Genomic DNA, 15,653 nt, shown 5'->3' on the forward strand with positions numbered 1-15,653 from the left:
CCTGTGGTCCAGAAAGTCATTTTTATTCCACTTGAGGGCTGCCAGTACATGCCCTGTCTCTGTCATTACAGCCTTGGCACAGCATCGGAGAGGCATAATGAGGGCAAAGATCATTTCTGCTTCCAGTCTGTGCAGCAGTTTGGCGTATGTGCCTGTCATGAGTAGCTGAAATCCGCCTCGTTTCAGGACTGCTCTGAAACCTGCACTGAAATGAGGCCTTGCCAGGGGAAAGGGGGAGAAGTTCTGTGAGTATAAATAAATAAGGCTGCAGCCGAGGTGCTGACGAGCTGCTGTGTTACAGCCCTGCTGTAGCGTTTTGCTGGTATCTCGTCAATTTGCCAAACGCAGTGAGCGCAAGGCTCTGTCCTCGGGGCGCTGGGTGCTTGTGGAGTACAGCTCTGCTGCTGAAGGCTCCCCTCCTCACCCTCACACGCAGCCCCAGCAGCTCCACTCCTCTGCACAGGCTCAGCCTTGTTCGCAAACCTTCGTGCACACCTGCTTTTAGCTGAAGGCTTGTTTTAATGACCTCCGTTGCTTTACTCGCGAATTCTTTTGATGGATGACCCAAGCTGCTGTTTAATTAGCAGGAGAGCCACTGAGGGCACATCTGTACGAGCAGGTAATTATGACCATAGGTAGCTTTCGGTCCCCTTGTGTCTGGGTTATATAAATTGTTGTGATCCAGTTCATGGCGATGCATCTGTTTCAGAATCTACAGCAGCTGGTGTAGTGTATTGGGAGTCCCAGCAGGAAAGAAAAAGCAGTTGGATGTGTTTATTTTACGAAATGCTCATGTCAGTAGCAGCAGAAGCATCCAAGTAAGATTGTTTTCTACCGAGTGCAGGATCTCAGACGCCCCTCCCCAACAAGTTGACAGTTTCACATAAGGAGAAGGAAGCAAAGACTGTGCCTGTAACAAGGTCAGCACTTTCCCTGCTCGCCTGTTTTGTCTCGCAGGGCTGGGTTGTGCTGGTACTTGTGAAGAGTCTTAGAACTGAGATGCTAAACATTCCTGAAGTGGTGTTTTGTTCCCCGATGTCTCGTGCCTGGAAGCTGGAGACCAATTGTAAACAGAAAATGTCAGATGACTGAGATGAGGTTACCTATTTCAGAAGGTTTAATGAGGCTGATGGATGCTTTTGTGCTGCTGTTACAGAGGGTGGATTTAAATCATCTCTGAAGGTCTTTGCCAGTCTCAATTTCAGCAATTCCCGTTTTGTTAACACTGGCTTTCCCACTGATGGTGCCCAGCCTGAAACGAGAGCTCCCCTTTACAAAGCTTGTTTAGATCTTTGTTCTGCGTTAGACTTTTGGAAGGAAAAAAGGCAAAGGTGAGCTGTGCATTTTTGTAACTGTCATTAAAATATCGTTCTCTGGTAATTAAATTATGAGGGTTAGTATAATTGTGAGGTATCAAGAGTTATATTTAAGCTAATAGCACCTTTTTCTTCCTCAGCTTTTCCACTCAGTCTGTGCATCAGTGATTTATTTCTAGTCCTCTCTGCCTCAGCTTGTGCACCGGGGCGTGAGGAGATGGAATGACTCGCTGGAGCTCCAGCGGGGCGGCTCCAAGCTGTCCCTTCATTTCGGCCAGGTGACCCTGCGGAGTGGAGGGTGGAGATGAGCCAGGCCTGGCTGGTGGGATATCTCGGAAAGAGCAGCTGGGGGCGAGGTGGGCACTGGCTTCTGTGACCTTTCCCATCCGATCTCCCGTGGGACTGGAGCGTGGTGTGAGTGAGCCCTTGGACGAACAGGAGGTCACTGAGGTGCTGGAGCGAGTCCAGAGAGGGGCCATGGAGCTGGGGCGGGGTCTGGAGCCCGTGTGCTATCATGAGTGGCTGAGGGAGCTGGGGGTGTTTAGTCTGGAAAAAAGGAGGCTCAGGAGAGACCTTCTCGCTCTCTGCAACTCCCTGACAGGAGGTTGTGGCCAGGTGGGGGTCGGGCTCTGATCTCAGACAACCAGCGACAGGACGAGAGGACACAGCCTCAAAGCTGTGCCAAGGGAGGTTTAGATTAGTCAAGCTGCGCCAGGGGAGGTTCAGGTTGGACATTAAGAAGGCATTTCTTCACAGAAAGGGTGATCAGACATTGGAATGGGCTGCCCGGGGAGGGGCGGAGTCACTGCCCCCGGAGGTGTTAAGGAAAGACTGGACGTGGTGGTGTTGGGTTATAGGCTGGACTCGGTGATCTCAGAAGCCTTTTCCAACCGCACTGGTTCTGTGAATACGTTACAAATACCCTCAGCGTGCGAGGGGCCGACCCCGCTCTCTCAGCCCGTTCCCGCCCCTCACGCGCGGGGCGGGGCCGCGGGCACCGCCCCGTGATTGGACCGAGGGCACGCGGCAGTGGGTGGGGCGATGCCCTCCGGGCCCCGCCCCGCGTGCGGTGGAGGGGGCGGGGCCCTCAGTGGCTGCGGCGCAGGCGCAGTGCGGGGCCCCGCTCGTCAGCGGAACCCGGAAGCGCCGGGCGGGGCGGCCGCCATGGGGCTGTTCGGGAAGACCCCCGAGAAGCCGCCCAAGGAGCTGGTGAGGGACCGCACCCGCCCCGGGGGGATCGGAGGGGGCTGGGAGGTTGCCGGGAGGTGAGGCTTCGTGCGGAGGCCTGGGTGTGTGGCGTTGCCATGGCGGCGGGCGGGGGTGAAGAGCGGCCGGGCCCGGCCTAGGCCTGGGTACGCCCGGGGAGGCGGTGGGGGGAGACCGCACAGCACCGTCCAGTGTGTGAGGGGGCTCCAGGGGAGCCGGAGAGGGACTGTTCGTCGGGAACTGTAGTGACAGGACAAGGGGGAATGGGTGCAAATTGAAATAGGGGTAATTTAGGTTCGATATTAGGAAGAAATTCTTCCCTATGAGGGTGGTGAGGCCCTGGAACGGGTTATGCAGGGAAGCTGTGGCTGCCCCATCCCTGGAAGTGTTCGAAGCCAAGTTGGACAAGGCCTTGAGCAGCCTGGTCTGGTGGAAGGTGTCCCTGCCCATGGCAGAGGGTTGGAACTCGGTGGCCTTTCAGGTCCCTTCCAACCTCTTAACATCCCATGATTCTATAATTCTAGCTCCCCTTGCAGACACAATTAGGAACAGCTGCAGTATGGGGACTGCAGGGGGAAGGTGAGTCTGAAGACAAACTGAGTGAGCCTTGTTTCTGCCAACAGCTTTCTGATGTCACGGTGAGATGAAATAGTCAAGCCACGGATGGGTTTCATTGTTGCCTTTCATAAATCACTACTGATATGTTAATTTTAAAAAAATAGTGTGTTAATAAAAAAATGGTGTTAATAAAAAATGTCTGCTATAGGGTGAGGGGAAGATCACGTATGTTAGAGGTGCTGGAAAAGCAGCAGGATGGCAGGCACACGAGCTGAGGGCTCAGAAAAGCTGCAGTGTCACAGATCTTCCCTCGTCTCATTTCCCAGACCTCCCTGCTTTGCAGCAGCCAAGTCCCAGGAGAGCAGGTTGTGGTTGTTGCTTGTTGGGTGACAGAATTGGATGAGGAATGTTCCTTTGGGGATGTCTTTTCCCTTCCTCCCCTCCCTGTGTTGGAGCACCACATGGGCTGGGTCACAGTCTCCTCTGTTCCCGAGTGGTGGTACAAGATCCCACAGAGAGAGCTGGGGTTGGAGACTGATGTAACACATCACACAACCGAGCAGCCCACACCACGTGGTTGTGCTGCACTGATGAGTTCTTGGCTCAGGTCTGATGGCCACTCTTTTGCCTTTCCTGACTGATGAGCTTGTCGTGTTTCCCAGCAGCACAGCATGTCTGTGGGTCACCTTGGAGCTCTTGGAGGATGGTGCCAAACTCTTCTCAGTGGTGCCCAGTGACAGGATGAGGATTAGTGGCCGTAAACTAAAGCACGAGAAGTTCCACCTCAACATGAGGAAGAACTTCTTTACACTGAGGGTGGGAGCACTGGAACAGCTGCTAAGGGAGGTCTTACAGTTTCTCTCTTTGGAGATATTCCAAACCCACCTAGATGTGTTCCTGTGTCACCTGCTCTGGGTGACCCTGCCTTGGCAGAGGGCTTGGACTGGGTAATCTCCAGAGGTCCCTTCCAACCCTGACAATTCTGGGATTCTTTGCAGAAAACCCTGCAAAGGCACTGTGGGGCAGGTGTAGGGAGAGGTGACGTGGGTCCTCTTGCTGTCCTGAGCACTCCCTTGAGGTGCAGGCTGTGAGCACTTCACAGGCCCTAAGAGTGAGAGACCCATTAATAATAAGAAATGCCTTTCCTCCTGTGTGTAACAGCAGCTTTAGAAGGAAGAAGAAGTAGTTGTTTCTGCTCCCTAGCTGGTGGGGGAACAGCACCACTTACCTTGTGTCTGACTGCACAAGATGCAGTCCCTGGGTAGGGCTGGAGGGGGTGATCTGAGCACTGCAGGAGCTGGATGATGATGGGGAGGGGCTGAGATTTTTGGAGTGGCAGTGATTTGCCCTGGGTTCATTTGTGTGCCCACTCTGTTGAAGGGAGATAATTCGTTTAGGAACGATACAAGGCAAATGTCTTCATTCCTTGTGAGGGGCTGGTGCATTCTGGCCTGCCTAAAACTGGGGATCTACTATACAGTTAATGCCATGTTGGGATTGTTTGAGTATAAAGAGTGGTTTTCCCTCCACTGTAGTCCAAGTTGACTCTTTCCAGCCGAGTGTTCTGTTGGCTGACTCTGGTGTGGTGCAGTGCTGTGAGAATGATGGTTTTTTTTTAGGTCAGGAGTGGGAGCAGAACAGTGTCATCAGTGTGGAGTTGTGCTCAGGGCCCCTGTGTCCTGGGTGAGATGGGCAGTAATGGGTTTTTTACAGCTCAGCAAATTACTGTGTCTGATGTAATTGAAAGCATGGAGTAGCCTGGGTGAGAGACAATGGGATTTCCTCCTTCTCTTTCACACAAAACAGGAGATGAGTGTTGGGAGCACCAGGGAAGGCAAAAGCACCCAGCTCTGCCTTTAGGACAGTCGTGCCAAGCAGCTGATTGCTGGGCAGGGCTAGGAGTGAGCTGTCCAAGAGGTTTCTGCTGTCAGAGTCAGCAGGGATTGGTGACAGCACACAGCCAGTTGTGGTTTAATGGTGTCTTTGTGCTGGGTTGTGCATCCCAGAGACAGAGGCTGCGAGTCTTGCTGTGGTTCATGTGATTTGTATGTCAGACTTGCTGATTGTGCTCCTGCAGGAAGGCCTAATATGTGTTGGTTTGTTCTGGAATAAAAGTTGTAGAGCAAATCTCTGTTTTACCTCAGTCTCTTCCCCTTACTTTTTTCCTCCTTCATGTAGCCCATACTCAAAAGAAGGACCTTCTTAGCTTCCTGTCATGGTGAGGGATGACTCAACAGGACATTTTCTCCTCTGTTCTGAAGAACAAGAGGGGAGGCTGCAGGTGGTCCTGCAAGGGTTGGTTTTTTTGCCCCTGTAAAACCACAATTTAACTAAAAATGCAGGAGCTTTCTGAAACCCTTTGAAATTTCTGCACCTCTGTATATGCACAGAGCTCTGCAGGGCTTTGGGTTTGTTGAGTTTTTTTCCAGAAGATTTTGTGCTTGGGCACCTCAGATGGTGGTTGTTGTTCTGCAGTCAAAACATGGTCTCATTCATTGTGACCAAGAGCATTTCTGAGACTGGTAGAAGTCTAAATCTGTTGCCCTGCTGGGCTCATGCACTGAAGAGAACTTGTTTTACAGTTCTTTTGTACAGCTTATTCAGTTAGACAAAGCTTTTCATTTGAATTGAAAAAAAAATAATCACATAAAGATCAAGGTGGTTTTCGTAGGAAACTACTTATGCAGCCAACTAGACTGGTTGAGTGGCCTGGGCACAGGCAGGAACAGTGTGCCAGTGGATCCATCAGCTAGAGATCATTTAATACTTAAGGGGGTTGTTTAGATAATGGGCAAAATCTGTGCTGCAAAGAATAAAAGTAGCACCAAAGCTTCTACTCTGAAGGTCTAAAGCCTCTCAGTGCCTCCAGTGGGGTTGTAGTCAAGACAGAGAAGGTACTTCTGAGGTGTGCCCAGTGACAGGAGAGGGGCTACAGCCACAGGGGGCCAGAGGAGAATTTTGAATCAGACGTGAGGGAAGGTCTTCACTACAGGTGATATTCAGTGCTGGAACAGGTGCCCAGAGTGGCTGTGAAGTCTCTGCTCTCAAACAGTATCAAAACTCTGTGGAGGAGGCCCCAGACAGACAACCTTTCTGAACTTGATTGTGCTTTGAGGAGAGGGCTGGCTTGGAGACCTCCTGTGGATCCTCCTGACTGAAATAGGGAGTAGCACTCTTGGTGCTGTCAGGCTGTGCCAAAGTCTCTACCTTATGCTGAAATCCCCTGTGGCAAGTTCCCTCTGCACAGTGGCATGGGTGTGATGTGAGAAGTTAGCTTGGCAGGGAGTGTCTGATTCACAAATCACCTCATAGAATCATAGAAGCATTTCATTTGGAAGGGATCTATAAAGGGCCTCCTTAACTCCTTGTCTGAACATTCAAAGTGGTGCAGTCACTGGTGGTATCTCTGCAATGTTTTGGGGTTTTTTTATTTGAATAATGAAATCACTTAAAGCTTGGGCATTTTGAAGTACTGCTTTTGATACCAAATGTTTAGGTTACATGAAAGTATAAAAGCATAGTTTTAAAGCTGGAATTTCAAGTAACTCTCACTTTCTCTTTTTAAGGTCAATGAATGGTCCTTGAAGATAAGGAAAGAAATGAGAGTGATTGATAGACAGATCAGAGGTTTGTACTTGTGTCTCATTTTTTGGTTTTCCTCTCCTTGTCTGCCTCCAGGGTTTTGGGTTTTTTTTTTTTGCTTTAATTGGGGCAGGCTATGAAATTTAATAACCTGCTGTACTCTCTCTCGTCTGGAATAAAGATGACTGTGATCCTGGGACCAGGTTACCCTTGGTCTGGGTTACAAAATGGTGTCGCTGTGAGGTTCTCCAGGTAAAATTTTCAAAAGAACCTGAAACTGTATGCTCCCATTAAGACATAATGCTGTTAAATCCCTTTGGATAACATGAATCAGACTTATTGTCCAGAATTTCACCCACCTTGATTTAATGAGTAGTGTCAGTGTGGTATGTAATCCCACAGGTAGAAAGTTCCACTGCTATGTGCTGCTGTGAAGTGCACATGCCAAACAAAAGTAGCTTGCTGGCAGCTTGGGAAAATTACAAACAGAAGTGAGAGAGGGGAAAAAAGAGTATTTTCTCAGTGGGTGGGTGTTTTGCTCTTAAATTATGAGCATTGCACTGCTGAAGGTGTCCTGAAAAGCGGAGGAGTTGCTTATTATTACACTGCTGTTTGTTCAAAGTTTGTTCTCCCTTCTGCCTGCCTTTCCTGAACCTGAAAATGGGTTTGGGGCTAGGTTTTGTTTTCCCCTTTTTGTCTTCTACCCCACCTTCAGGCTTTGTCCATAGGATGTGCTGGTAAAGGATATTTTGTGTCAGCATCTGGTTACCAGGCACATGCCTGCTTTGAGGGACTCCTCAAGGAGTACATTCTCCCTTCCTAGTTCATCCCCAGCTGATGCCTCTGGAGTAGCCTGGCAGGGTTTGTGTCTTCCCCCACTTGTGGATTTATATGAATTGGTTGAAGAGAGATGCTTGTGCAGTACAAAGTCTGTCTTTTTCATCATCTGTAAAATGAGGAACAGAGTTTATGCCTTTTCCAGGAAAACCCGTGTACAGGGATGTTCATGATGCTTGTGAATTGTTTTCCATTCTCCAGGGCACTTTGTGTGGCTGTACCAGGCACAGAAGAACTGCAGAGTGGCTGATCTTATTAGCAAAATATGTTTCAGAAGTCACATCTTTCAAAGGAGCAAACTACCCACATGTTCACTATTGATGTTTTTTTAAATTTTGTTTTTTCTTAACTTTATCCATGCCATAATACTTGTAATGGCCCATATAGGTTTTGGGTTATGGGGTAATCTGTTATTTTGGTGTGGATGTAAATGTGATTATTGTAACAGCTTTAAACATGTCTGTATTTCAGAGTCTCACACTCAAAGAAATACAGTTCAGCACCAATCACCAACCACCTGCTCTTCTGATAATTCCCATTAAAGTACAGAACAGCTTTGTGCCAGGATTTCACATCTTACCAAGTGTCAGCTGTGGAAGTTTGTAGTTCTGCTGGACACTTCCCAGGCTAGCAGGCTGCTCCTGAAGGATGACAGGCACGTGCCACTGGAGGTTTTCTCAAAAATCACCCGCTGTAGTTGGATTCTGCTGTGCTTTGTCCTTTCAGCTGAGCCTTACACAGGAAATCCCTGCGGTCTTTGACTAAGGATGCTCAGCTGAGGCCTGTCTTAGTTTCCTTGGGGAAGGCTGTGCAAGATGTGTTTGGATATGGCAAAACTAGATCCACCTGGGATGAACTGAGTGGGCTTGGATCACTGGAGCACTTGGCTCGCCCAGTCAGCGCGGTTACTAAAATAGCAACACGATGCTTGAAACCATCTGTTGTTGGGCTCCTGTGTGTAGGCTGCTTTGGAGGGCTTAGAAGGTTTGGAGAAATGAAAGGTGTCCTTGTTACTTCAGAATGGAATTTTTTGAGTTGATGCAGTTGGAGTAGTGCAGGAACTTTGTGCTTTGCTGGGCTTGCAAGTCCCTCTGGCAGGTGCTTTGAGCTGCTTTGTCCCTCTGTGCTGCAGAGGGACTGGGGTGGTGACTTTGGCTCACTTGAGGGGCGTAGCTGGCATTGACCTTCAAAGATGGAGCTGATTGTTCTTACCTGCTTGTGCCTCTAATCTCATATTCAGCTGCTGGTCATGCCAGGGAAAGCACTCGAGTCTGGATGTAGTAACACAATACTTGTGGTCATTCTCAGCCTCACAGAGTGAATTTTGTAATTCCCCAGTACTGCTGGGGTTCTTCTGGTGCTTTCTGCTTCCTGCTGGGCCACTTCAGCTCTTTCCTACCTGCTCTGATGTTCTGGGACTTGGCTCAGTCCCGTGTCTGACATACAAATGTCATCAAGCTTGTGACATTACTGCAAATATTAGTGAGGAGGAAGCAAGGGTATGTTTTTCTAATTGTGATCCTACAGCTTTCTGCCAGTCCTTCAGGATAAAGGCCCCATTGATATGGAGAGAATGACTGGTCTTGAGTACAGGGTTCATTAACTCCAACATAAAAAGCTGCATCAAAGTCTCCAGGTTGGCCTGTGCCAAAAAGTGGGTGTTGATGCCTTTGTTTTTATAAAAGGGCAACTTCTGGTTCTTGCCAACGTGTAACTTGTCAGGCATAAACCAAGAAGACTCAAAACTAAATTTGAGCAGAGCCTTTTCTAGAAATAATTGTTCTTGTGGTCATTTCCATCAACTCTTTGCAGGAAGGTGAGCCTAACCCTTACTGTCTCAATTCTTTATTTACTCTGGGCTTTTTGGGCTACCTGGCTCCTGCTGTTCTCAGCCAGTGTTACCTGACAGGGCAGAATTGTGAACAGTCACATCAGATGTGCTAGAGAAACTGATGGTATTTAAGGAAGCCTATTTAGGGTCTAATAGTTCAAACCCACCTCTTTGGTGCTCATGCTTAGTTCAATATTCCTGCTCTAGCTCTCTCTTAAAAAAAGCTGTTGAACAAAGCTGGGTGCCAGGAGAATTTGAATAGGCTGTTTTGAATCAAATCTAATGATTCTCCAGCCAGACTAGTTTTTCCTGATAAATTATCCATAGCTTCAGCCCTGGCCAGCCTGTGATATGAGTGTGCCAGTTTATAGGAACACCTAATGCATGTGGGTTTAAAGTTTGAGCAGTAGAAACTCAGGACCTTGACTCCTTAAGTAGAGGTGTATTGGCTAGAATCCAGTTGGCTCAATAAGTTAGGCCTGACAGGGGAATAATTAAGTTTACCTGCAAGGATTAAGGCTTTTTTGGCAGTAATTAGCAAATCTGTGGTTCTAAGTAACTCCTGAATTTGTGGATACACCCTTATAAATTCACTATACAAGTGGTTATGCCTTATTTTTTTTTAAACCAGTGTATATGTAAAACTTTCTAGAGATCAGCCTCCTACAATCTTACTGAATGTGTGTGTTTTTTCAGAAAAACACGACTCAGGGATTTAGGAAAGTGTCAACAGTTTTGCCTACGACAGCCCTCACATTCACTTGAAGGTGGGCATGTGGGTGTGGGATTTGAATGTGGTCTGACATTTTTGCTAGTAAAATGCCTGTCTGTCTCCTGAGACTGATAGTTTGAACTCCTTGTGGCATCTTGGTTCCTTCCTGGTGAAGTGGGTTTATCTGTTGATGGACAGGGAAGAGAAAATCTTGTAAGCAGAAAATCAGTGCAGTGGTCTTAAACTGTGCATGTATATATTACATATGTGTGTATTGTTTTTATATATTTATATCAGACCAGTTTAGTAGTCAATAGGAAGTTATTTTGAAGTTGTAAGTCAAGTAGTCATCTCAGAGTGCTTTGTTCTTACTGGACCTTTTTTGCTTCTTAAGAATTCCTTTTAGTCAGCTAAGCATCATGCAGTAATATTCCCAGACAGTCCTTTAGGAAATTACAGAGCTGGATGTTCAGTAATGAGAATTTTCCTATTAATATTTGGTTGAATTCATCAGCTAACATGCAAATCAGCCTAGAACAAGGTCGTGGAGTAACAGAGAGAATCTGAAATCAAGCAGAAACAATTCTTTGTGGCGTTGAAAACACACCTCAACAAATGACTGATCTCTCTTCCAAATCCTTAGCAGTTTGTCACTACTTGCTGTGTTTTTCTGTGCTCCAGATATCCAGAGGGAAGAGGAGAAGGTGAAGAGGTCAGTAAAGGATGCTGCCAAAAAGGGTCAGAAGGACGTGTGTGTGATCTTGGCGAAGGAGCTGATCCGCTCCCGGAAGGCCGTAAGCAAACTCTATGCATCCAAAGCCCACATGAACTCTGTTCTCATGGGGATGAAGAACCAGCTGGGTAAGAACAAATTCTGAGCCCAAGCACAATGACTGTTTCAGTGTTAGGGGTGAGGTCTGAGGTTTCTGTGTTTAGGACTGAGGTCAAATGCAGGCAGAGGTAGTTCCCCTAAGGTTCGGTCACGTTCCTGTAATCCCCTTAAAATATCCATAATAAGTTTTTCCTGAGTCCAAACATGCTCTTTTCCTTTGCATCCCGTAATGAGTTGTGTATTCCCATAGGCAATAACCCCTGTCAGTTTGCAGGATGTTCTGGAGGCTGTTTCCCCACTCCCCTGCCTGGGTAGGTGTCCCACTCTGAAGTAGTCAGGGAGCTCCCAGTTCTAGTTTCCTGGGGTTTCTATCCCTCATTGTTCCCTAGATCCTTGCTGGCTCCCTGTTTCCTCTGATGAGCTGCTCAGCAGATCATCTCACACCTCTCCTCAGAGCCTGAGGGTCGCAGTGATGTGAGAATCACGTGCGCTGAAACTGAACTCCTTTACAATAATTTGGGGCACGTTTTTAGTGTGCATTCCTAAACAGTGTGAATGCATTCCTAATATTCCTTTATCCTTGTGGAGCCTGTGTCACTGATTTTGACAGAATCTGTAACAGGAGGTTAATTTACTTCCACAGAATTCCCTTTGTCTTGTTTCTCTAGCAAGAATCTGGGGACACTTGACACCTAAATGGAGATGGGTGAACAGTGTTTGATTTTCTTGGTGTGGATGAATCCATTTGCCCCTTACCTTAATACCTGTTCTCTGTAAACCCTCCTTGGTCCTCTGTGCACCTCCAGAACCATTGTATTTCCCTTATTCCTTACCCACATCAGAAATCTGTTGTAATAAGACTTCTTGCAGTGTTTTCCATAGTTGAAAACATTCCAGCCTGTAACAAGCAGAGCAGAAAGCTTTAAAGAGAGGGAAAGACTTGGTGGAGGTTAACATACAACTGAAATGTCTAAGTATTCTCCCACTCCAGCATTATGAAAGTAGATTTTAACACTGGATGAGTGATAAATCAGGAGTTGTAGCATGAACCTTCAGTGTAATCTTACAGTAGGTGAGATGTGACTCCCCATGTATTTCACTCAGGAAAGGGAAGCAGGACCATCCTTGCAGCTTTGAGGTGTCCCTTAAAGGGAAAATCTCAAAGCAGCCTCCTCCTTGTAACAACTGCCAGAATCTTCATCTTCCTGGAAATGTTCTGATACACTTAGAGAGGTAATAGGAAGGAATCTAGAATTCAGTCTGGGGTTTGTATTAACTTGGGAAATGACCACTCAAGGCAAAGTTTCTGTTAGTTTGTTAACATTACAAGTGTAAGGCTCTTAAAGACACTATTAAAATGAAAATAATATATGCTGTACCTTCATTTTGCTTTGTTAAGGAGTGACCATTTTGTATACAAACAGGTAAGTTCTCCATATCTAGGAAGCTGCAAAGTTAGGTGGCAGAATTAAAAAACCTCAAAGTTCCCTTAATTATTGCTTTTTGATCTTGGCATATCAACACATATGAGGAGATCCTATAAATTACATTATGAGAATAGCCTCTGGAAAGAGTATTGTTAAATTCAGTTTGAACTGCTTCAGTATTAATTTTCTAGCTTACTCCTTGCTGTGGAACTATTGCAGTAGAACTTCTGCCAGAGTTAGTTCCCAGTACCCAGTGTTGGGCAGGAGGTTCCAGCAGTCAAATGTGGGGCTGGACTGGAGCTCCAGTGGTGAAACCCTCAGCAAGGCCTCTGGCTGCTGAGGGGCCTGGGCAAGAGCAGCTTGGGGTTCTCTGTTTGAACTGGTGGGTTGAAATCTCTCTGCAGGTCATCTGGGTTGCTCCAGATAATCATACAGGACCAGCAGATTTGCTGTAAATGTGGCTTTTCCAGTGTGGGTACAAGCTGGGCTTTTCCAGGAAGATAGTGAAAAATGAAGAAGTGGGATGCCTGTTTCCTTTTTTAATGAAATTGGCTGAATGTAAACAAATTTCCATGCAGGAAGGATTGAAATTTCTCTGCTTTCAGCAGTGCAGAGGTTGTTTAAACTTTTTTCTATGCCTCTCCTTCACAGCTGTCCTCAGAGTAGCAGGTTCATTGCAGAAGAGCACAGAAGTCATGAAAGCTATGCAAAATCTAGTGAAAATCCCTGAAATCCAAGCAACGATGAGGGAGCTGTCCAAAGAGATGATGAAGGTGAGATCTAGCACATAAATCAGGCTTAGGGGAACAAGAGGTGGTCCCTTTCGGGTGGCCCCTTTGACAGAGGGCTTGTGTGAGCTCAGGGCATTCTGTGATTCTGTGGCCAGTCTGGGTTTAAAACATCTGGGTTTAAAACATCTACACATCAGTGTCTCCATGTGATGAAAGTGCTCCCATTTGAAAGGATACCAAGCCTCTGACATGACTGTTACATTTTCAGTTACCAAAATTGTTTTGCTTTTTCCCCTCTTACCACTGTAGACTGTTTAGTTCAAATCAGTTTATTTCTAAATAATTTCACCATTGTGCACCAGGCAGTTTGGCCAGCTCTGGGTTGCAGGCCCTGCAAAGGAATGTTTTCAAATGCAGATAGAAAAAAGGGTAAGCTGTGTCAAACAGCACTTTCACAGTGTGTTACACAGCTCATGCTGCATGACTGAGGTTTGCAGTTGTATTTCATATACTTGGAGAAAGCTGGTTGGTGGTGTTTGGATGTGCAATGACAATGAGGAACAGCTTGAGGGTTTCAAAGTGAGAACACATGTATTTAATCCTCAGTTTTCTTCCTGCTTTTCCTGTGCAGCAGTTGTAGAGATATGTGCTTACACTGAGGTGTGTTGGCCACCCTCCTGCAACAGGACAGCCTTGATCCAAAAAGCTGGAGGAGCGACCAGGGGGTTATGAAATACCTGGATAGGTGTAACTTGATCTCCAAAGCAGGAAGTGTGTCCTCTTACTATGATGTTTCTAAGGGCATCACATACTGCCTTGCTGTTTTCTGCTAGGCTGGAATTATAGAGGAAATGCTGGAGGACACCTTTGAAGGCCTGGAGGATCAGGAGGAGATGGAAGAGGAAGCTGAGATGGAAATCGACAAAATCCTTTTTGAAATTACAGCTGGTGAGTTTGGGGGTGTTGCTGAGAGCAGAGGCTCTGCTCTGTTCAGTAAGACACAGCAATTTAAATCTTCATCTGTTCTGCTCTCTCATCTCTGCCTTTGGTAATGGGCAGAGAGCTCTGACAAACTGGTTTCTCAGGGAATACTGGCTGAGGTGCCCTGTGAGGCTCAGTAAACCAGAACTAATATCCATCAGCTGCTGTCTGTGCTGTTCTGTAATTGAGGCTCTAACAGATCAGTGTTGGTTTGTGCAGTGAATCTTCTTAAGAAGGTGAAACTTGTATGATTGACTAGATACTGTTATTAATGAAGCCAAGAAATAAACTCAGCTGCACTGCCTTCAGCTGTAGGCTGTGGGGTGAGTCCTGGCAGTAAAATGCTGTGTCTTGAGTTGTTGGGGGAGAAAAAACAACAAAATAAACACACAAAAAAACCCTCCCAAAACCACACCTTCTGCCTTCCAGCCCATGAAGTAATGATCTGCTGGTTTAGTTATTTGACTTAGCTAATGCTTAGAATGCTGCTTACCCAAATTTCCTGTGACAAGCACAGGGCTGTGTTCAGCTGTACCACACTGAAGACGCAGCTCACCGGCTCTCGCCCTGCTGGCACCTCCTGCCCAGGGCCTGGCATGCTGCCCTCTCTTGTTTCTTGCATCCTCCTTTGCTTTTCCCACCCTGTTTCCTGGCTGGAGCAGCTCTCCTCTTGCTGGGCAGGCAGTGGGAGCTCCCAGGCAAGCAAGTGGGGCTGTGGGGGGAGCCGGGAGCGTCCTCCCGGCAGCTGTGGGAGCACAGAGGCTCCGAGGGCCTGGCAGGTCAGTGCTGCTGCTGTCCCTGAAAGCTGCTAATTATTAAATGGAGGTGTAGCACAACTAACAAGCCTCTTTGTTGTTGCAGGGGCCTTGGGTAAAGCACCCAGTAAAGTCACAGATGCTCTTCCAGAGCCTGAGCCCATGGGAGCAGCTGCTGCTGTGGATGAGGAGGAAGATATCGAAGCGATGCAGTCCCGGCTGGCCACACTCCGGAGTTAGGGACAGGAGGGATGTGTACAGCTGGCTTTGCCTGATTCTGTCCTACCCTCAAAATGCAAAACTTATGTGAGAATACTTTATGTAATATATTTTTTTTTTTTTTTCTTTCTGGGGATTGTGTTCTCCAAGAAACTACTGTAATATACTTCTTGGGGAGTGCAGTCTGTGAGATTTGCTTCCCATTTTCTGTTCAGCCCGTGTTCCCGGGAGGGGCTGTGGTGACATGGCACTGGTGGTGTAATGTTGCATATTTTTAGATATAAAGTCCTGAAATATATTCTCAGCTTCAAGCAGCATCTCTTCCTAAAAGGCACTTTGGCTTAATCTGTTACCAAAACCCTTCAGTGGTGTAAGATCTTTGTTTTCCTGAATCACTACAGATTTTATTAAAGCTGCTTTTAACGGTCACTGCCATGCATCAGTTTAGTTTGCATCACTTCAGCCTCTTTTAACAAACAATATCTACTTCCTACACCTCCCTTTTGGTTTTATAAGACCCTTCTTTTGTTTGTTTGAACACATTTAGGCCTTTCACTGCATAGGAAAAGAGAAGCTTTCAGTGAGAGCAGCTGTTACAGAGCTGCTCCATTCCAGCTCTGTATGATCAGAGCAGAGCCTGTCTGAGCCAAGGCAGTGTCACAGTGA

General features: G+C 47.0%; 1 protein-coding gene across 3 annotated transcripts; it reads left to right on the forward strand.

Annotated features, from left to right (window-relative positions):
* Positions 1 to 222: 222 nt before the first annotated feature.
* CHMP3 (charged multivesicular body protein 3) lies at positions 223 to 15,416 on the forward strand. Of its 3 annotated transcripts, none has more exons than XM_027667198.1 (6): positions 223 to 245; positions 6,647 to 6,707; positions 10,724 to 10,903; positions 12,953 to 13,074; positions 13,866 to 13,980; positions 14,875 to 15,083. In XM_027667198.1, exons 2-6 carry the CDS (start codon positions 6,680 to 6,682, stop codon positions 15,006 to 15,008), a joined length of 579 nt encoding a protein of 192 aa, XP_027522999.1. In that variant the 5' UTR covers positions 223 to 245; positions 6,647 to 6,679; the 3' UTR covers positions 15,009 to 15,083. The 3 variants fall into 3 exon arrangements, with proteins under 3 accessions (XP_027522999.1, XP_027522997.1, XP_027522998.1); XM_027667196.1 differs by lacking the exon at positions 223 to 245 and adding an exon at positions 2,402 to 2,525 and having other exon boundaries at positions 14,875 to 15,416; XM_027667197.1 differs by lacking the exon at positions 223 to 245 and adding an exon at positions 2,476 to 2,581.
* The last annotated feature ends 237 nt before the right edge of the window (positions 15,417 to 15,653 follow it).

Source organism: Corapipo altera, unplaced genomic scaffold (assembly GCF_003945725.1).
Source record: "Corapipo altera isolate COAL_440 unplaced genomic scaffold, ASM394572v1 230, whole genome shotgun sequence".
Classification (NCBI taxonomy): Eukaryota; Metazoa; Chordata; class Aves; order Passeriformes; family Pipridae; genus Corapipo; species Corapipo altera.